We start from the raw sequence: 22,648 nt of genomic DNA, 5'->3' as shown, positions 1-22,648 counted from the left end.
AAGTGCTAGAATTACAGATGTTAGCCACCTCGCCCTGCCTGTATGTTAACTTTATATCTTCTACTTTACTGAGTTGTTTTATTGTTCGAGTCTTGCTGTTGATTCTCTGGGGTTTTCTAGGCATTCTATTATATATGTGTACAAATAGAGAAAGCTTTACTTCTACTTTTTCAATTCTTATGCCTCTAATTGTTTTCTTTTACTTAACTGCATCTTTTCTGATCTTAACAGAAATGTCTCTGGTGTTTCCACATTAAGTAAGATGTTGGCTTTAGGGTTCAGGTTTATATATTATAAGATAATTATTTGAAATTAGCCACATTAAAAAAATTTAATGTTAAAAACATATCCAGCAATTCCTCATCTCTTGAGTGTTTTTCGTTAGGAATGGGTGTTAAACTTTAAAGGTTTTCTAGCATCTGTGGAGATAAACATGATGTTTCTTCTTAGACGTATTAATATGGTGTTTTATGTTATTTGATTTTTAAGTATGAACTGAACTTGAATTCCTGCAATAAAGCTCACTTGATTGTGGTATATTCTTTTGTTTTGGGATCTGTTTACATTATTTAATATATGTACATCTGTATTATTTTTAGGAGAGATGGGTCTGTGACTTCCGTTTTTGTTCTGTCTGTATTAGCTTTGAATATCAATATTATACTTGCCTCATAAAAAGAAGTAGGAAGTTTTGGTCTGGGCACAGTGGCTCATGCCTGTAATCCCAGCATTTGGAAAGCTGAGGGGGGTGCAGATCACGAAGTCAGGCGTTTGAGACCAGCCTGGCCAACATGGTGAAAACTCATCTCTACATTTTCAGTGATCTGGAACGGTTCACTCTGGGACCATCCAGGCTTTAAAGGTTTGATAGAAATACCTTTGCAAGCCCCGTGGACCTGGTGTGTTTTCTGTGGTCCTTGCTAGCACTCTTCTCTCATCTCTGGAAATTATTCTATCTCTAGTGAGGTTAATTATGGTAAACCATCTTTCTGTAGTAAATTATTCTTTTCAACTAGATTTTCAAATTTATTTACATAGATATTTGCAAGGTAGGCTCATCATAGTTTTAAATTTCTTTGCAATGACTATTTTCACCTGTCATTTCTTAGTTTGTGTATTTTTCCTTTCTCCCTATTTTGCCTAAGTTAATGGTTTGTGTATTTTGTTAGTTTCTTAAAATCTTGTTAATTTATTATTTAGGTTTACTGTTTTTCTTTTTTTTTTTTTTCCGAGACAGAGTCTTGCTCTGTTACCCAGGCTGGAGTGCAGTGGCGCCATCTCAGCTTACTGAGCTCCGCCTCCCGGGTTCACGCCATTCTCCTGCCTCAGCCTCCCCAGTAACTGGGACTACAGGTGCCCGCCACCACGCCTGGTAACTTTTTTGTATTTTTAGTAGAGACGGAGTTTCACCATGTTAGCCAGGATAGTCTCCATCTCCTGACCTTGTGATCCAGCCACCTTGGCCTCCCAAAGTGCTGGGATTACAGGTGGGAGCCACTGCGCGCAGCCTACTGTTTTTCTTTACCTCCTTTCTTTCTTTTTTATTTTTTATTTTAAGACAGAGTCTCAGTCATTGCCCAGGCTGGAGTGCAGTGGCACAGTCACGGCTCACTGCAGCCTCAGCTTCCCCAGGCTCGGGTGATCTTCCCCCACTACCTTCTCAAGTAGCTGGTACCACAGTTGGGCACCACCACACTCGCCTAATTTTTTTGTAGTGTTTGTAGGAACAGCATTTCGCCAGATTGCCCAGCCTGGTCTCAAACTCCTGGGCTCAAGCCATCCACCCACCTAGGCCTCCCAAAGTGCATGATTACAGGCGTAAACCACCGTGCCCAGCCTACCTCGTTAATTTCTGCTTTCGTCTTTGTTTTCTTTCTGTGTTTTCTTTGGTTTTACTTTGTAGGGGTTTTTTCTAACTTTTTAATTTAGAAATTTAGTTCATTTTGTTTTTTTCTTCCATGTTTATTGATAAAAGTGTTCAGCACATGGAACTTTCCTCTGATCTTTTTTTTTCTTAACCATATCCCATAGAGTCTGATAGATCATTTTTCCTTTTTTTTGTTTTGTTTTGTTTTTGAGATGGAGTCTCTCTCTGTGTCACCCGGACTGGAGTGCAGTGGCACGATCTCAGCTCACTGCAACCTCTGCCTGCTGCGTTCAAGCAGTTCGCCTGTCTCAGCCTCCCAAGTACCTGGGATTACAGGCATGCGCCACCATGCCCGGCTAATTTTTGTATTTTTAGTAGAGACGAAGTTTCACCAAATTGGTCAGGCTGGTCTTGAACTCCTGACCTCATGTGATCCACCTGCCTTGGCCTCCCAAAGTGCTGAGATTACTGGTGTGAGCCACCACCCCCAGCCTCCATTATTTTTTTTAAAGAAATTCTGGGCTGGGCGCCATGGCTCATTCCTGTAATCCCAGCACTTTGGGAGGCCGAAGCAGGCCGATCTCTTGAGGTCAGGAGTTCAGAAACCCCCTATTTACTACTAAAAATACAAAAATTAGCTGGGTGTGGTGGCACATGCCTGTAGTCCCAGCTACTGGGGAGGCTGAGGCAGGAGAGTCGCTTGAACTTGGGAGGCAGAGGTTGCGATGAGCTGAGATTGTGCCACTGCACTCCAGCCTGGGAGACAGAGTGAGACTCCACCTCCAAAAAAAAGAAATTCTGTAATTTCCATGTTTTTTTTTCTTTCACTTGATAGTGTAATAGGCAGCTTTAAGTTTCCAGGTAGGAGAAACTTTTTTATTGTTAATAATTTATAGGTTTTTTTCATTGCGTCAGAGAATATTGTTTTTCTGTTTTGCAAAACCTATTGCTACTTTCTGAGGCCCAGTGTATGTCAGCTTTTGTAACTCCTCCATGTGTACTTGATAGAAGTGTATTTTCTTGGGTCTTGGTATAGAGTTCACTGTGAGTGTGTATATATGTACATATGTATTTACATATGGAGATACATATATGTATATACCTCCATGATACATTAATTCTGTTGTTTAGGTCTTCTGTATATCCTTATTTTGTGTCCTCATGGGCTGTCTTCTGTGGCTTCTTATTACTATTATTATTATTATTATTATTTTCTGAGACAGAGTTTCGTTCTGTCTCTCAGGCTGGAGTGCAGTGGAACGATCTCGGCTCACTGCAAGCTCCGCCTCCCGGGTTCACGCCAGTCTCCTGCATCAGCCTCCCAAGTAGCTGGGACTACAGGCGCCCATCACCATGCCCGGCTAAATTTTTGTATTTTTAGTAGAGACGGGGTTTTCCCATGTTAGCCAGGATGGTCTCGATCTCCTGACCTCGTGATCCGCCCACCTCGACCTCCCAAACTGCTGGGATTACAGGCGTGAGCCACCGCACCCGGCCCTGTGGCTTATTATTAATACGTTTCTGTTTTTCTTGCATCTCCTGTTTCTGTGTGGTTTGGTGCACATTCCTGTGATATATTCTTAGTTACTTGTGGCTTTTTGTGTTGAGAAGCGGCCACCTTCTGGTTGTGCTTTGTGCCTGCGGCCTGATCCTGCTCTGTCTGCATTGTGATTGCTGCCCCTGCTCTCTTCGGCCCGTTTGCCTGACGAGGCAGCCTTGTCCTTGGCCCTTTGTTTCCAGCCTTTTCCTGAGTGCCTTGGGTTTAGGTCATTCTCAAAGCAAACCTCAGGTTTGCTTTGTGAGCCAAATTGAAAATCTTCTCTTCAGTCAGTTAAGCCCATTCACACTTAGTGATATAACTATGGGGTTGGTCTCAACCCTGTCATTATTTTATAATTTCTGTATTTTACATTTACTGTGTGTTTTTCGTGTGTGTGTGTTGTGAGTTTTTTTGCTTTTTTATTTCTAAAAAAATTATGGGGCCAGGAGTGGCTCATGCCCGTAATCCCAGTGCTTTGGGAGGCTGAGGCAGGCAGATCACCTGAGGTCAAGAGTTCAAGACCAGCCTGGCCAGCATGGTGAAACCCCATCTCTACTAAAAAATACAAAAATCAGCCGGGCGTGATGGTACATACCTGTAGTCTTAGCTATTTGGGAGGCTGAGGCAGGAGAATTGCTTGAACCCAGGAGGTGGAGGTTGCAGTGCGCTGAGATTGTGCCACTGCACTCCAGCCTGGGTAACAGAGCTAGACTGCCTCAAAAAAGAAAAAAAAAAAAAATGGCCAGGCACGGTGGCTCACACCTGTAATCCCAGCACTTTGGGAGGCTGAGGCGGGCAGAGCACGAGGTCAGGAGATCAAGACCATCCTGGTTAACATGGTGAAAACCCCGTCTCTACTACAAATACAAAAGTTAGCTGGGCATGTTGGCGTGCACCTGTTAGTCCCAGCTCGCAGGAGGCTGAGGCAGGAGAATCACTTGAACCCAGGAGGTGAAGGTTGCAGTGAGCTGAGATCATGCCACTGAACTCCAGCTTGGCAATAGAGCAAGACTCCATATCAGAAAATTTTTAAAAAATTAGAGGTATTGGGAAAATTGGTGCTTTTCTCCGAGTGCATTCCTATAGACTTGCATACTCCACTCATGCTCCTTGGGCCTGGGTTCCCTGTGTACCCCCTTGTGGCCTGCCGTGTTGGCATTAGGAGGTCCTCTGACACCCACTCATTGCCTCCACAGCAGGCAGTGAGTGGATTCCATTCTTTGTGTTTTGCTCTTTTCCTGTCTCCCTGTCTCTCCTCTTTCCCTTTCTTTTTCTTTCTTTCTTTCTCTCTTTCTTTCTTTCTTTCTTTCTTTCTTTCTTTCTTTCTTTCTTTCTGTCTTTCTTTCTGTCTTTCTTTCTGTCTTTTCTGTCTTTCTTTCTTTCTGTCTTTTCTGTCTTTTCTTTCTTTCTTTCCTTTCTTTCTTTCTCTTTCTTTCTTTCCTTCTCTTTCTTTCTTCTCTTTCCTTCTCTTCCTTTCTTTCCTCCTCTTCCTTTCTTTCCTCCTCTTCCTTTCTTTCCTTCTCTTCCTTTCTTTCTCTTCCTTTTCTTTCCTTCCTTCTCCTTCCTTCCTTCTCCTTCCTTCTCCTTCCTTCCTTCCTTTCTTCCTTCCTTCATTCCTTCATTCCTTCCTTCCTTTTTCAGATGGAGTGTTGCTCTGTCGCCCAGGCTGGAGTGCAGTGGCACAGTCTCAGCTCACTGCAAGCTCTACCTCCCGGGTTCACGCCATTCTTCTACCTCAGGCTCCCGAGTAGCTGGGACTACAGGCGCCCACCACCACGCCCGGCTAATTTTTTGTATTTTTATTAGAGATGGGGTTTCACCGTGGTCTCAATCTCCTGACCTCGTGATCTGCCCTCCTCGGCCTCCCAAAGTGCTGGGATTACAGGCGTGAACCACCGCACCCAGCCCCATTTTTCATTTGTGTTGTTTCTGCTCTGTCAGAACACACAATATTCTTAAGTACACAGTTTACTACAACAGGGCTCCTGCTTGCCTCTGCTGAGTGTTCCCAGGAGTCTGCAGGTTGGTGAAGTTCATCCTCAGGCAGTGGCCTTGAGTAGGGCCACAGAAGTCCCTGAGCTCTGGAGAAGTAAGCTTTGGCCTGTTGTATTGTCAATGAACAGATAGTTTGGTTGGATATAAAATCCTTGGATCAACTGATTTCTCCTGTGTAATATAGTGTGGTAATTGTAAAAAATTTCTTCCTGATACCAAATTGGTTCAAGTTGTGTTTCATGTTTTTCTTACACTAAGATTTTATAGACTGATTATTCTAGTTCTAGTCAGGAAAAGAGAATATTAGAAATCTCTTTATTATGACAGCACTTCCAGCAGACATGCCAGCTCTGTTTCCTTCTCAAGTTGGAGCTGTTTTCTTCTAGAACTTCTCGTGGGTGGCTGCTGACGTCGTGCTTTCTTAGATCTTCACTTTTTGTACATCTGGAAATGCTCCGGCCCCCTCTCACCCTTGCTTGTGCATCAGTTTCCTGGGTCAGTGGACAGTGTTCTGTGCTTGCTTTGTGCTGCTTGAGTTTTTAAAAATGGAGACTCAGAATGCTTTCCCATACCCTGAAGCACCTCTCTGTACAAACATGTGGAGCCTGCTGTGGCTGGGGGCTGTCCTCACTCTCCAGTCACATCCGCTATTCTGTGCCAGGATTGAGCCATTGACTGCGTTTCCTTTAACCTAATCTTTCCCTTCCTCCTGAGTGTAGATTACCAAAGGTTGACCTTCCCAGGCCTTTCCCTGAGCACACCCAGCCTTCATTCCTAAACCACCCAGTCCCCAGTGGCACCAGTGACTGTGGCGTCTGCCCTACTGTGTGCCCTCAGGGATACAGTTGGGATCCGAGGTAGCCAAGGCTGTCATAGAGCAGGTCTTTAGAGAGAGACTTGTAAGTGACATTTCTGTGAACAAACACATTTGAAAGCACTTGCCTGGTGCTGTGTGAGTCGTCAAAAATATTAGCTGTTATGCAAGTAAAACATGCCTCATGCTACCATGGCAATTCCCCAGTGGTAGAAAGAAATGGAGTGTTTATTAAAGGTTCTGAAAAATTGCCCCGTGTTGAGGACTGCGGGGAAATGGAGACTCACCTTTAACAAAGAAATGTCAGTGGTTCCTGTCCTCTTTGTTCACATTGATGGGGCTGGATGCTGTGTGCACTGCACCCCCCACCCCATCCCAGCCCAGATGTGTGCTGCTGGAGTCTCTTTGATACTCAAGGCTCAGATAAGGCCCCGGGAAGGTGCTCAAGATTGAATTATATGAGTGACCAGAACAGAGGAGTAGAAATTCTCAGACTTGCCTAAGAGTCTAGGAAATTGAGTAATCCTCAATGATTTCCCTGCTATCCTGCCTGTTTTCAAAGATGGTTGTGTAATTGCAACATGAAAGGTAGCCTGGAACAACTTGAAAGTGTTTGGCCAGGCACAGTGGCTCACACGTGTAATTCTAGCACTTTGGGAGGCCGAGGTGGGTGGATCATTTGAACCCAGGAGTTCAAGACCAGCCTGGGTAACATGGTGAAACCCTGTCTCTACCAAAAATATAAAAATTACACAGGCCTGGTGGTGCGCACCTGTGATCCCAGCTACTCGGGAGGCTGAGGCAGGAGGATTGCTTGAGCCTGGGAGACGGAGGTTGCAGTGAGCCGAGATCATGCCTGGGTGACAGAGTGAGACTTCATCTAAAAAAAAAGAAAAGTAAAGTTTTGATGAAATCTCTGGATGTCATATGGGTGAGATGAATGCCTGGGAGAACCGCCTTCCTGTATGGTTGATGTCTGGGTCCTCTTCCGGTCAAGGGCACATTCGAGGGACAGCACTTTCCTTAATATGGGCCTGCCCTCTGGATAGCTTCTGCTGGCAGCTATGCTCTGCCTGACACCAGCAGAAACTCTGGGCAGTCCCTGGGCTTGCATGCAGTTTAGATTTCTGGGAATGTTCTTGCTAAAGGGCTCTCTGATGGGCTGCCTGTCATGTAATGACCAGTCACATGGGGAGTCTAGGTTCTAGCAGACATGTCTTCTAATGGGACCTAAAGCCACGGTTGCTTTGCTTAGCGGACATGTGAGTTCCGCAGTTTCCAGGTCAGACCTGGATGTTCATAAACACACCAGAGATCTGTCCTCCTTTGGCCTTCTGTAAAATCTCGTTTTAGAAAAACGTGTACAATTTTTGAAGTTGTTTAAATTGAGCGAAGCCAAATGATTTCTTCTGTTCTGATAAGATAGCCTGCTACTGTAATTTGACTTGCTGCTTCTCTCTTATTTTACAGATGATGTCTTTCTACCTAAAGATATTGACCTAGACAGTGTGGATATGGATGAGACAGAGAGGGAAGTGGAGTATTTCAAAAGGTAAATGTGGAGGCTGTGTGTCTGAAACCATGGTGATCGTGTGCTTGCCATACATGTTGGGTTTTCTGTCTTTCCACGGCACTTCTAGTTGTCTTAGACGAAGTTACATCAAGCAAGCCATGCAACCTGGCTACTGAAGAGCCTTGTAGCAGGACAGGCCAGCCACACACACACCCCTCCCCCACTCCCAGCACTCACAGTCACTTCTCCTCCCCCTCACATGCTAGAAAAATAGTTGGTGGCAGTGGCTTCCCCCTACCCCTCCCCACCAGCTGGCTGTCTCACTTCCGAGGTGGTGACTCTCAAGGTGTCCTGGGCCAGCAGCGTCTCCTGGGGATACAGGCCCCTCCCTAGACCTGCCGGATCAGATTCTGGGAAGGGGCCAGCATCTGTGTTATTGAAAGCCTTCCGGGTGACCCTCACATATGCTGATGGTTGAACACACTGGAGCAGTATGCTTTTAAGAAGAAGAGTAGCATTTTAGATACTTGCTGTTTTCCTGATGGGCAAATTTTATCCGTGCTATGTTCTATAATGTTTTATCTACTGTGTGAATTAATGGTAACAAAATTTTGTTTTATTTTATTTTATTTTTGAGAGGGAATCTCGCTCTGTCACCCAGGCTGGAGTGCAGTGGCACGATCTCAGCTCACTGCAACCTCTGCCTCCCGGGTTCAAGTAATTCTTCTGCCTCAGCCTCCAGAGTAGCTGGGACTACAGGCACCTGCCACCACACCTGGCTGATTTTTGTATTTTAGTAGAGATGGGGTTTCACCATGTTGACCAGACTGGTCTCAAACTCCTGACTTCAGGTGACGCACCTGCCTTAGCCTCCCAAAGTGCTGTAATTACAGGCGTGAGCCACCACACCCGGCCTATTTATTTCATTTTTTTATTTTTTGAGATGGAGTCTCTGTCGCCCAGCCTGGAGTGCAATGGTGTGATCTTGGCTCACTGCAATCCCCACCTCCCAGGTTCAAGCAATTCTCCTGCCTCAGCCTCCTGACTAACTAGGATTACAGGGGCCCGCCACCACGCCTGGCTAATTTTTGTATTTTTAGTGGAAATGGGGTTTTACTCTGTTGGCCAGGCAGGTCTCAAACTCTTGACCTTAAATCATCCACCCACCTTGGCCTCTCAAAGTGCTGAGATTACAGGTGTGATTAAGCATTCATTTGTATTATAATAAAAACAACAAAACTGGACTAGAGGCTGCACCTGGTGGCTCACGCCTGTAATCCCAGCACTTTGGGAGGCCAAGACATATCACTTGAGGTCAGGAGCTCGAGACCAGCCTGGCCAACATGGTGAAACCCCATCTTTACTAAAAATACAAAAATTAGCCAGGAGAATCGCTTGAACCTGGGAGGCAGAGGTTGCAGTGAGCCGAGATCACACCACTGCACTCCAGCCTGGGTGACAGAGAGAGACTTTGTCTCAAAAAAAAAAAGTGAGGTAGGCATGCACCTGTAGTCCAAGCTGCTCAGGAGACTGAGGCCAGAGGATCACTTGAACCTAGGAGTTTGAGGTTGCAGTGAACTATGATCACGCCACTGCACTCGAGCCTGGGCAACAGAGGAAGACCCTGTCTGAAAAAAAAATTTTTTTCCCTAAAGAATAGATATATATCGATTGTGTTCTTTAACCACAATGTATTTTAATCAGATTTATGATAAATCAATTTTTAAATCATAGAATATTTGGAAATCTAAAAGTATAGAAGTTTAAATTCATGAGTCAAGTAAGAAATCAGTCTTTTTTATTTTTTTGAGACAGAGTCTCAGTCTGTTGCCCACACTGGAGTGCAGTGGTGTGATCTCCGCTCACCGCAACCTCTGCCTCCCGGGTTCAGGCGATTCTCTTGCCTCAGCCTTCCAAGTAGCTGGGATTACAGGCGCCCACCACCATGCCCAGCTAATTTTTTTTATTTTTAGTAAAGATGAGGTTTCACCATGTTGGCCAGGCTAGTCTCGAACTCCTGACCTCAGGTGATCCACCCGCCTCAGCCTCCCAAAGTGCTGGGATTACAGGTGTGAACCACCACACCCAGAGAGTCAAAATTTTTAAATACACAGAACTAAAAGATAATTAAAATATTGCATGTGGAAACCTGTGGGATGCCAAAAAAAGTTAACTTTTTAGAGCTGTTTATATAAAGCTATAATTGCCTAAATTCGTTTTTAAAAATCCTGGAACATAATGAGTTAAAGATTTCCCTTGAGAAATTAGGAAAAGAACAACAGAATAAACCCAAAGAATATATAAAGAAGGAGATAAGGGAGATAATGAAATAGAAAACAAAGACTTGGTAGAGAAGATCAACAAAGCTAAAATTTGATTGATTGAAAACACTGAATAAATCTTTAGGAGACAGATTAAGAATAATAGGGAAAAAAAAACACACACAAAATATAGCATAATTAGATGGAAGAAGAATTAGGATGTTGATAATTATCAAAGTCAGGTGATGGCTATGTTCATTATACTGTACTATCCGTTTTTGTGTGTGTCTGTAATTAAAAAACAAAAACAAAAATAAAAACAGTTTTGGCCAGGTGCTGTGGCTCATGCCTGTAATCCCAGCACGTTGGGAAGCCAAGACAGGTGGATCACTTGAGGTCAGTTCAAGACCAGCCTGGGCAACATGGTGAAATCCTGTCTCTACAAAAAAATACAAAAAAATTAGCCAGATGTAGTGGCATGCGCCTATAGTCCCAGCTACTCAGGAGGCTGAGGTGGGAGGATGGCTTGAGTCCAAGAGGTGGAGGTTGCAGTGAGCCAAGATTGTGCATCTACCCTCCAACCTGGGTGACAAGAGCCCTGTCTCAAAAAAAAAAAAAAATTGTTTTTTAATTTTGTAAATGTATAAGTGAAAAGGAGGAAATAACTACAGATACTGGAGAGATTAAAATAAGAGAACACTATGAACAACTTCATTACAGTTGACTTTAAAACTATGAAATGCAAAATCAACCCAAGGTAAAAATAGCCTAAATGGTCCAGTAACCACTAAAGAAATGAAAACAATAGCTGTAAGTCTCAGTGAGAAAACTACATTTTAACAGTTTTACCGAGAATTCTACCAAACTTTCAGACTTTCAAAGAATGAATTATCCAGTCGTGAGCAAACTCTACTAGTGCATTTAAATGAGTGAGACAGCATACATACAAGTGAATACTCCCTACTTTGTCTTATGAGACAAGTAAAATTTTGATACCAAAATCTGCCCAAAACAATACCAGAAAAAAGGAAAAATCGCAGGTTTGTCTCGCTCATATTAGATGCAAAAATCCTAAAGAAAATATTTTCCAGGAGGCTGAGGCGGGAGAATCGCTTGAACCCAGGAGGCAGAGGTTGCAGTGAGCCAAGATCATGCCATTGCACTCCAGCCTGGGCAACTAGAGCAAGACTCCGTCTCAAAAATATTATTATACCTACATCGGTGTAATTAAAAAAAAAAAAACAAAAAAAAAACAAATTAATATACCAAATCCAGTAGCAGTGTATTTTAAAAAGCAGTATACCATGACCAAATTGGTTTATCCCAGGAACGCAAATAGTGTTTCATATTAGAAAATTCACTTCATTGGCCAGGCGTGGTGGCTCACACCTATAATCCTGGCACTTTGGGAGGCTGAGGCGGGCGGATCACCTGAGGTTGGGAGTTTGAGACCAGCCTGACCAACATGGGGAAACTCCGTCTCTACTAAAAATACAAAATTAGCCAGGTGTCGTAGCGCATGCCTGTAATCCCAGCTACTCGGGAGGCTGAAGCAGGAGAATCACTTGAACCTGGGAGGCGGAGGTTGCGGTGAACGAAGATTGCGCCATTGTACTCCAGCCTGGGCAACAGAGAGACACTCCGTCTCAAAAAAAAAAAAAATCTTCATTCCTCCCTCCCTTCTGACAGAGTCTCACTCTGTCACCTAGGCTTGAGTGCCATGACACAATCACTGTTCACTGCAGCCTTGACCTCCCCAGGCTCCAGCAGTCCTCCTACCTCAGCCCCACAAGTAGCTGGGACTACAGGCACGTGCCACCATGCCTGGCTAATTTTTTTTTCTTCTTCTTTTTATAGAGACGGGGTTTCACCACATTGCCCAGGCTGTTCTCGAACTCCTGGCCTCAAGTGATCTGCCCACCTCAGCCTCCCAAAGTGCCAGAATTACAGGTGTGAGCCCCCGCACCCATCTAGAAAATCCACTAATGTTAGTTGCTACATTAATATATTAAAAAGAGCCATATGATCATGGATCAGTAGATTCCAAAAAAAAAAAGTATTTTACATTCAACCTTAAATTGTAATTCCTAGGCTAAAGGAGTAGAAAAGAGAAACTAAAGCTCAGTTTTACAGGTGATCTAATTGTCTACATAGGAAATATAAAAGAACTGATAGCAAGGGGCTAACTGTGTAGGATCAGTACAGAAGTTATTTGCTTTTTTTTTTTTTTTTTTAAACAGAGCACGGTGGCTCATGCCTGTAATTTCAACATTTTGTGAGGCTAAGGTGGAAGGATCACTTGAGTCCAGGAATTTGAGACCAACCTGAGCAACATAGCGAGATACTGTCTCTACAAAAAATAAAATAATTAGCCAGATGTGGTGACGTGCACCTGTGGTCCCACCTACTCAGGAGGCTGAAGTGGCAGGATCCCTTGAGCCCAGGAGATCAAGGCTACAGTCAGCCAAGATGGCACCACTGCACTCCAGCTTGAACAACAGCGAGACCCTGGTTTTTTTTAAATTAAAAAAAAAAGGCCGGGCACGGTGGTTCAGGCCTGTAATCCCAGCACTTTGGGAGGCAGAGACGGGCGGATCACGAGGTCAGGAGATTGAGACCATCCTAACACGGTGAAACCCCGTCTCTCCAAAAAAAAAAAAAAAAAAAATTAGGTGTGGTGGCAGTCTCCTGTAGTCCCAGCTACTCGGGAGCCTGAGGCAGGAGAATGGCATGAACCCAGGAAGCGGAGCTTGCAGTGAGCCGAGATCTCACCACTGCACTCCAGCCTGGGCGACAGAGCGAGACTCTGTCTGAAACCAAAAAAAAGTATACTTTAGGCAGAGCACAGTGGCTCACGCCTGTAATCTCACTTGGGGAGGCCAAGGCGGGTAGATCACGAGGTCAGGAGTTCAAGACCAGTCTGGCCAAGATGTTGAAACCCCCTTTCTACTAAAAATACAAAAATTAGCTAGGCGTGGTGGTGGGCACCGGAAATCCCAGCTGCTCGGGAGGCTGAGGCAGAGAATTGCTTGAACCTAGGAGGTGGAGGTTGCAGTGAGCTGAGATTGTACCACTGTACTCCAGCCTAGGCAACAGAGCGAGACTCTGTCTCAAAAAAAAATATTTTTTTGAGGCAGAGACGGGCGGATCACGAGGTCAGGATATTGAGACCATCCTAACACGGTGAAACCCCGTCTCTACTAAAAAATACAAAAAACTAGCTGGGCGAGGTGGTGGGCGCCTGTAGTCCCAGCTACTCTCGAGGCTGAGGCAGGAGAATGGCGTAAACCTGGGAGGCGGAGCTTGCGGTGAGCTGAGATCCGGCCACTGCACTCCAGCCTGGGGACAAAGGGAGACTCTGGCCCAAAAAAAAAATTTTTTTTTGAAGTAAAAAAGACTAATTTAGAATTTAAAATTTGATTTTAGGAAGTATGTCAAATATCAGAGGTTTAAAACACTTGATACCAAATAAGATCACAAAGTAAGTTATTCATTTAATCAAATTAATAATTCAAAGGTTTCAAAAAGCAAAAACCTTTATCTTTTGATAGAAGACTCTGGTTTTGGGGGTTGGGGTTTTTGGGGGTTTTTTTTTGAGACCGAGTCTCACTCCATTGCTCAGGCAGTGGTGCAGTCAGGGCTCACTGCAGCCTTAACCACCAGGCTCAGGTGATCTTTCCACCTCAGCCTCCTTGGTAGCTGGGACCACAGGCGTGCACCACCACGTCCTGCCTGAGACTCAGTTTTCTCAGCAGTCAGAAGACGTAATGAAAACGGCATAAGACCAACAGAATATCTTTTTTTTCCAACTTAAAAGATAATTGATAAAATATTTTGTTATCTCTTATTAATACTACATGAAATCTTATTGAAAAGAGAAAACCAGTTACATCAGGGTATTACTATTAATTATAGTGAAATCTTTTAAACAGATCCATCCAGTCTCAGTCAGCTTTGACCACACAAGATTTCCATAAATCTTTTATAACCTCTTAGAATTGTCTCATTCACTTCCTTTTCCCAACTTTCTGTATTCATTTTTTCTTTGCCATCCTTTTTTCAACTTAATATCACTTTTAAATAACCTCTGAAGTAGTCAAAATCACTTTTTCCTTTGACAAAACCACATCCTTGTGTTTTTCTTATAACCTTTCTTACCAAAACACATCTTAAGTTTTCTTACGTATTCTATATATAGAACTGTTTTCCTGCTTATCTCTACTTTGAGTTACCATATGTTAGAATTTTAACTTTTAGTAACCTTATAGTGAAAACCTAAGAAATAAGCAATTATTAATCTTTTGTTTATCTGAAATAAGAAGCCAGGCACGGCGTTCATACCTTGTAATCCCAGCTATTTGGGAGGCTGAGGTGGAGGATCACTTGAGCCCAGGAGTTTGAGGTGTGAGCTGCGATTGTGCCATTGCACTCCAGCCTGGGAGATAGAGTGAGACCCTGTCTAAAAACAAAACGGAGGATAGAGAAAGAATTTAAACTTTCCAGTCCATGAAGCTTTACGTTATTCTTGGCAGCAGTCATGTCAACAAAAAGAAAAGCGGGCTGAGAAAGTGCATATAGTTATTAAGGGTTACAGAAGAGAGGAATTCAGTCAACTGAGAAGCTTTTTATTATTATTATTATTTTAACTTTTTGAGATGGAGTTTTGCTCTTGTCACCCAGACTGGAGTGGAGTGGTACAATCTTGGTTCACTGCAACCTCTGCCTCCCAAATTCAAGTGATTTTTCTGTCTCAACCTCCTGAGTAGCCTCGATTACAGGCACCCACCACCACGCCCAGCTAATTTTTTTTGTATTTTAAGTAGAGACAGAGTTTCATCATGTTGGCCAGGCTGACCTCGAACTCCTGACCTCAGGTAATCCACCTACCTCAGCCTCCCAAAGTGCTGGGATTACAGGCGTGAGCCACCTCACCTGGCCCTGTCTCTTTTTTAAATAAAAAATAATATATATATATATGTGTGTGTAGATATATATAGATATATATAGAAGGTGCTTGCCTGGGCAACACAGCAAGACGTCATCTCTACAAAAAGTAGAATCAGCTGGGCATGGTGGCACACTAGTAGTTCCAGCTACTCGGGAAGCTGAGGTGGGGGAGGGTCACTTGAGCCCAGGAGGTCCAGGTTGCAGTGAGCTGTGATTGCACCACTGCACTCCAGCCTGGGCAACAGAGTAAGATGCTGTCTCAAAAAAAAAAAGTATCACATCCAGAGAGGCAGTGAAATGTGAGAGCAGGCACATCCTACCCCCTCCCCCACCTCGAACTAAGTAATCCGCCTGCTGTATAGACTCTAGATAGAGTGTGGCCAAAGTAGCTGTAAATTAACCTCTTAATGTTGTCATATACTAGATAACTCACATCCTATAGTTTAACAGTTTATAGGCAATCACTATAAATATAATTTCTATAAACCAATGAGAATTCTTGACAACTTTTTTTTTTTTTAAAGACTTGCTCTGTTACCCAGGCTGGATTGCAGTGGTATGATCTTGGCTCACTGCACCCTTGACCTCTCAGGCTCAATTAATCCTCCCACCTCAACCTCCTGACTAGCTGGGACTACAGGCGTGGCCACCAATCTCAGCTAATTTTTAAAATGTTTAGTAGAGACGGGTCTCATTATGTTGTCCAGGGTGGTCTCAAACTCCTGGATTCAAGTGCTCTATCTGCCTCGGCCTTCCAGACGTTGGGATTAGAGGCCTGAACCACCACGCCTGACCCTGACAAACAACTTTTGTAATCACCTCCTCTCCTAATTTGTTCTTTTTTCTTAAAAACTTGAGTTGTTGATTCTAACCCCCTTCCCTTTCTAAAGAGGCAAGAGATTCGAGTTTCGGGGGAAAAGAAGGAAACCTGCCTTCTCTGGCCTCGCTTCACAGCATGGGATCCGGGTCCCGGTACCGGCAGTTTGGCTCCCTTTCTCTTCTGGTTTCATTTTTTTTGGCCTAAATTACACAGCATGCTTTTAAAATTGCTGCTTCCCATTGTTTGTAATTTGGACCCTTTTTTCTCCTTAAATTTGTGACTAAGGCCAGGTGCGGTGGCTCATGCCTGTAATCCCAACACTTTGGGAGGCCGAGGCAGGTGGACCACTTGAGGTCGGGGGTTTGAGACCAGCCTGGACAACATGGTGAAAACCTGTCTCTACTAAAAACACCGAAAAAATAAAAATTATCCGGGTATGTTGGTGCACATCTGTAATCCCAGCTACTCTGGAGTCTGAGGCAGCAGAATCTCTTGAACCCAGGAAGGGGAGGTTGTAGTGAGCCCATATCATGCCATTGCACTCCAGCCTGGGCAACAAGAGCAAAACTCTGACTCAAAAAAAAAAAAAATTGTGACCAGCTGGTTGCAGTGGCTCACGCCTGTAATCCCAGCGTTTTGGGAAGCCAAGGCCGGTGGATCATGAGGTCAAGAGATGGAGACCATTCTGGCCAACACGGTGAAACCCCATCTCTAGTAAAGGTACAAAAATTAGCCGGGCGTGGCGACTCTCACCTGTAATCCCAGCTACTCGGGAGGCTGAGGCAGGATAATCGCTTGAACCCGGGAGGCGGAGCTTGCAGTGAGCCGAGATCGTGCCACTGCACTCCAGCCTGGGGGCAGAGTGAGACTCCATCTCAAAAAAAGAAAAAAATTGTGACCAATTCCTGTTAGTTTTAAACTGGTGCATGAAGGTGAGTTCTCTCCCTGGCCCTCAAGTTACGAGATGTGGAAGTTTGTTTTAGAGAGGGCTCTCAGTCGCCTAAGGGTGTAAATCTTTATTGTTTTGTTTGTTTGTTTTGAGACGGAGTCTTGCTCTGTTGCCCAGGCTGGAGTGCAGTGGCGCGATCTCGGCTCACTGCAAGCTCCGCTTTCCAGGTTCACGCCATTCTCCTGCCTCAGCCTCCCGAGTAGCTGGGACTACAGGCGCCCGCCACCACACCTGGCTAATTTTTTTTTCGTATATTTAGTAGAGACGGGGTTTCACCGTGTTAACCAGGATGGTCCCGATCTCCTGACCTCGTGATCCACCCGCGTCGGCCTCCCAAAGTGCTGGGATTACAGGCGTGAGCCCCCGCGCCCGGCTATTTATTGTTTTTTGAGACACCTTCTCTCACTTTGTCATCCAGGGAATTAGCTAAGCAGCATTCCTGCTGAACTGGATTTGAAACAAAGTTACAGTTCCTTAGAGCCACTACAGACTTCTTTCCTCAGTGGATACCTTTAGCTTACTCATAGGAATTAATTTGAATTTACTTAAATTTATTTATGACTTGACCATTTGGGATACCCATTTGTCATCTTTTCTACTAAAGGAAACTAAAACATTTCTCTCTCAAATACTGGGTGTTGTTGAACTGAAGACAGTACAGGGGGCTCTCTCCACCTCTCTCATGTTTGCCTAAAGGTAGGACATAAATCCTTTTTTACTGAAGACAGCTACTTAGCAGCCCACAGGTGGTGCCAGTGGGGCCAAAGGAATCTGTGAGCAAACTTTAAACCCCAAAAGACATTTTAAAAATAAAGTCTCAGTTCAGGCTGAAATGAAGTGGCCTGATCACAGTTCACTGCTGGGACTTCAGATGCGCCACCGTGCCTAGCTAATTTAAAAAAAAAAAAATTTTTTTTTTTTTGAGACGGAGTTTCGCTCTCGTTGCCCAGGCTGGAGTTCGATGGCACAATCTTGGCTAACGGCAACCTCTGCCTCCTGGGTTCAAGCGATGCTTCTGCCTCAGCATCCCGGGTAGCTGGGATTACAGGCGTGTGCCACCACACCTGGCTAATTTTCTGTTTTTAGTAGAAGCGGTGTTTCTCCATGTTGATCAGGCTGGTCTCGATCTCCTGACCTCAGGTGATCCACCCGCCTCACCTCAGCCTCCCAAAGTGCTGGGATGACAGACATGAGCCACCGCACCCGGCCCAGTTGTTTTTTTTTCTTCGGTAGAGAAGGCATCTCTTTATGTTGTCCAGTCTGGCCTCTGGGTGTCTTTCCACCTCGGTCTTCCAGAGTGCTAGGATTACAAGCGTGAGCTACCCCCCCAGCCCAACCCCATACATTTACCTTCCCTCATTTTCCCAGCTTTTGGCACTAGTCCCATGGGCAGTTTCATTTTTCTACTTTCCTATCTCTTTAAATCTTCCACCTGGCATTTGTGCATAGACTGTCAGCTGAGAAGCTGAGACCTTCAAAAATATGGCCTGACCAACGTGGGTTACACCCTATTTGCAGCTAGCAAGACTTTCTTTAAGCTACTCTTGAGAGGGGCCTGGGGCTGAAATTTTGTTCCCTCTTTAGAGACCTTGGTTAAAGCCATAAAGGGATTCTTAATTTTGGTCTCATGCATGTCTGTGTGTGTTGGTTTTGAGTCATTTGTGCAGGTATGCCCTTGAATGGTTGTATAAATTTCTGGTTTACATTTAGAATATGATAGGGGTTTGTTGTTGTTTTGTTTAGCCTTCTCCTAAGCTAAATGAACCATATACTCAGAAACGAAACCGTTTATTAAAACATTCAAAGACAAATAGCTTAAATAGTGATTACCCTAGACCTCTAATAAGCAAGTATGTTCCACCTCCAAAACTTTTTTTTTTTCTCTGAGGAGAGGACAAAGTCTGGTTCTATCCGCCCAGGCCGGAGTACAGTGGCGCATTCTCAGCTTGTTACAGAGGGCAACTAGTCAGGCGTGAGCCGGGTAGGGGAGGGCCTCCTCCATCCACCAGGGACGTCAGGCGACCATCAGTGATGGTTAGGCAGTTGTCGCATTATTTCAGGACCAGTGCCTGAAATAATCACTGGTCCCAGCCAGCACCAGGGAAAGGCAGTTTCCCCAGTAGACAAACACCTGAAGATGGTGCTCAGCAGCTTCCTGATAAGATCTCAGGAGCTGGGCACGTGAGCTCAAGCATGTGCACTAAGGCGCAAAATGGTGGAGTTTAACTGGTGTGTGACCTTCCAGGTACATTCCACTGGTAAGGAAGATCGCCTCAGGTGAGCACGCACACGCTCCAGTAAACACACTGCGCATGCTCCCTCCCAAGTGCTAGCAGACCACTGTGTGTGCTGGCAGCCCACCCCAAGGGAGGAATTGGGAGAAGGGATGCAGGACCCTCAAGTATGCCAACATCTAGAACCCTACGTCAGAGGCCAGACGGGGCCCTTGTCTATGCCAACATCTAGAACCCTACGTCAGAGGCCAGACGGGGCACTTGTCTCAGTTGCCCACTTGGCCTCTTCCAAGTACACTTTCCTTCCTTTTGTTTCTGCTCTAGAGCTTTGTGGTTTTTTGTTTTTGTTTTTTTGTTTTTGTTTTTGTTTTTGTTTTGAGACGGAGTCTCGCTCTGTGCAGTCTCGCTGGAGTGCAGTGGCCGGATCTCGGGTCATTGCAAGCTCCGCCTCCCGGGTTTACGCCATTCTCCTGCCTCAGCCTCCCGAGTAGCTGGGACTACAGGCACCTGCCACCTTGCCCGGCTAGTTTTTTGTATTTTTTAGTAGAGACCGGGTTTCACCGTGGTAGCCAGGATGGTCTCGATCTCCTGACCTCGTGATCCGCCCGTCTTGGTCTCGCAAAGTGCTGGGATTACAGGCTTGAGCCACCACGCCCGGCCGAGCTTTTTAATACTTTCGCTCCTGTTCTAAAACTTGCCTCAGTCTCTTCTTCTGCCTTATGGCCTTTGGTCAGATTTTTACGTCTGAGGAGGCAACAATTGAGGCTGCTGCAGACACGTACAGATTTGCCACCAGCAACTCAGATACCTGCCACTGGCAACAGGCTCACTGCAGCCTCTGCCTCCCAGGCTCAAGCCATGCTCCCACCACAGCCTCTCAAGTAGCTAGGACCACATGTGTGCGCCACCACACCTGGCTAATTTTTGTATTTTTTTGTAGAGATGAGGTTTTACCATGTTGTCCAGGCTGGCCTTGAACTTGTAAGCTCAAGCGATCCACCCACCTCAGCCTCCCAAAGTGCTGGGATTATAGGTGTGAGCCACCACAGCAAGGCTTTATTATTTTTGAGACAGGGTCTAACGTTTGTCACCCAGGCTGGCGTGTGGGGGCACCATCACAGCTCACTGCAGCCTTAACTTCCCAGCCTCAAGGATCCTCCCACCTCAGCCCCAAGCAACTGGGACCATAGGCACGTGCGTATGTGTTGCTGCCACTCCTGGCTAACTTTTTACTTTTTGTAAAGATGGAGTCTCATTATGTTGCACAGGCTGGTCTCAAACTCCTGGGTTCAAGTGATTCTCCAACCTCAGCCTCCCAAAGTAGTAGGATTACAGACATGAGCCACCGTGGCCAGCTTCAAACCTCCTTCTTGATGTCAATTTCAGGAAGGAAAAACCAAGAAACAAGAATATTGACTATTTGCCCATCTAAAACCTGACACAGGAATGCTTTTAAACAGCTTTAGAGTTGAAAGTTGACTTAATTAAAAGCTGATATTTAGGATATATGTGTATACAATGTTTTTGAGGCCTCTGCTCTCTATAAAAGCTTCTTGGCGGCCGGGCGCAGTGGCTCACGACTGTAATCCCAGCACTTTGTGAGGCCGAGGCAGGCAGATCACGAGGTCAGGAGATCGAGACCATTCTGGCTAACACGGTGAAACCTCGTCTCTACTAAAAATAGAAAAAATTAGCCAGGCGTGGTGGTGGGTGCCTGTAGTCCCAGCTACTTGGGAGGCTGAGGCAGGAGAATGGCATGAACCCGGGAGGCAGAGGTTGCAGTGAACCGAGATTGCGCCACTGCACTCCAGCCTGGGCAACAGAGCAAGACTCCGTCTCAGAAAAAAAAAAAAAAGCTGCTTGGCCAGGGAAGAAGCTACAAAAAATACAAAAATTAACTGGGTATTGTAGTATGTGCCTGTAGTTCTAGGTATTCAGGAAGCTGAGGCAGGAGAATCGCTTGAACCCAGGAGGCAAAGGTTGCAGTGAACCAAGATTGTGCCACTGCACTCCAGCCTGGGCAACAGAGCGAGACTCCATTTCAAAAAAATAAGTTAAAAAATTAGCTAGGTGTTTCCAGGCACGGTGGCTCACACCTATAATCCCAGCACTTTGGGAGGCCGAGGCGGATGGATCACTTGAGGTCAGGAGTTTGAGGCCAGCCTGGTCAACATGGTGAAACCCTGTTTCTACTAAAAATACAAAAATCAGCTGGACGTGGTAGCAGGCACCTGTCATCCCAGCAGGCGGAGGCAGAATCACTTGAACCTGGGAGGCAGAGGCTGCAGTGAGCTGAGATCACACCATTGCACTCCAGCCTGGATGACAAGAGCAAAACTCTCTCTCAAAAAAAAAAAAAAATGCTGGGTGTGGTGGTGCGTGGCTGTAGTCCCAGCTACTCGGGAGGCTAAGGCAGAGAATTCCTTGAACCTTGGAGGTGGAGGTTGCAGTGAGCCGAAACTGCCACTGCACTCCAGCCTGGGCAAGAGAGTGAGACCCTGTCTCACAAAAAAAAGGAGGGATTTCACCATGTTGCCCAGGCTGGTCTCAAACTCCTGAGTTGAAGTGATTTGCCCTCCTCAGCCTCCCAAAGTGCTGGGATTACAGGTGTCAGCCACCGCACCCAGCCTGGGCCTGATAATTTAAGGGGGCTCACAGTTCTCAGATTAAAAGTTTGTTTTCTTTCTCCGGACTCCCTCTGCCCACCCACTTCTCCTCCCGAGTCCTTTCCCCTTCTCAAGTGTAGCCTGTGGCAGGGCCTGGAGGGGACCCTTGACACCATGCCCCTCACTGAGAATCCAAAACCCCGACTCCGCAGTGAGTTTCTGGCAAGAACAGGAGCGTGATAGGCTTTGCCAAGCACCAGCTTGGTTGTGGGCGGTTTCCTTCAGTGACTGTTTGGCTTTTTGTCTTGGCAGGTTCTGCTTGGATTCTGCTAGACAGACCCGACAAAGACTGTCTATCAACTGGTCCAATTTTAGCTTGAAAAAAGCCACCTTTGCTGCCCACTGAATGAGGACTGCCTGGAGAGGGACACGTGAGAGGCAGGCCAGGCTGCACCACTCCAAGAGCCATGCCCCTCGCTGGCACCCCAGAGCCGTGGTGCTTGCCAAGGGCTGTGCGGAGCTGGTGCTGCCTGAAACCCCAGACCGAGAAGTTGATGCTCGGCCCACGCTGTTAGCTCGTGTGCGTGTAGTCTGTGCGTGAGACTCCTTCGATTGTAGCTCTGTGCTGTCGGATTGGAACAGTAGTTCCCGCCAAGTTCTCCCACCACCACGGCCTCGGAGGCCTGGGCCGTGGCCAGATAGGAGTTTGCATCATCCACGTGGCTCCGTTGCCTCTGCATTGCGCCCTGTCCTGTCATCTGTCCTCACCGGGGTATCGGCCATCACAGCTCTCCTGTGCCCCTGCGTCCCACCCTCAGCGGGCTGGGCGGGGCAGGCCTCCTTTGTTCTCCACAATCTACTGTCTCCGAGTGTACACGTTGCGCTGTTTGTGTTTGATCCCCCCTGACTTGTAGCCAGCTTGTGTAAGATCCCTTGCAGAACGAGAAAGTTAAAAACAAGCCCACCCAGTACTCACACCATCAAGTCTGTTATAGAGTGTACGACTGTATTAACACGGAGGCCTGCCTGGCTACTTTTTTAACATATTGTTAAGTAATATTAAAATCATGTCTTTCTTTTTGAAAGATGGAATACATTAGTA

At 45.7% G+C, this 22,648-nt stretch overlaps 1 protein-coding gene across 2 annotated transcripts in view; it reads left to right on the top strand.

The window, feature by feature from the left end:
- The window catches only part of FAM193A (family with sequence similarity 193 member A), a 133,048-nt gene extending 110,400 nt beyond the window's left edge, over positions 1-22,648 (top strand). For both annotated transcript variants that reach the window (XM_023206801.2, XM_023206802.1), the window contains exons 19-20: positions 7,687-7,768; positions 21,859-22,648. In XM_023206801.2, coding sequence (XP_023062569.1) covers positions 7,687-7,768; positions 21,859-21,952 — 176 coding nt within the window. In that variant the 3' untranslated portion in view covers positions 21,953-22,648. The remainder of the gene's footprint in view (positions 1-7,686; positions 7,769-21,858) is intronic.

The sequence above is a fragment of the Piliocolobus tephrosceles genome, chromosome 3 (genome assembly GCF_002776525.5).
Source record: "Piliocolobus tephrosceles isolate RC106 chromosome 3, ASM277652v3, whole genome shotgun sequence".
NCBI classification, from domain to species: domain Eukaryota; kingdom Metazoa; phylum Chordata; class Mammalia; order Primates; family Cercopithecidae; genus Piliocolobus; species Piliocolobus tephrosceles.
The sequence above is the reverse complement of the archived record's forward strand: the minus strand, read 5'-3'. Positions and strand labels throughout refer to the sequence as shown.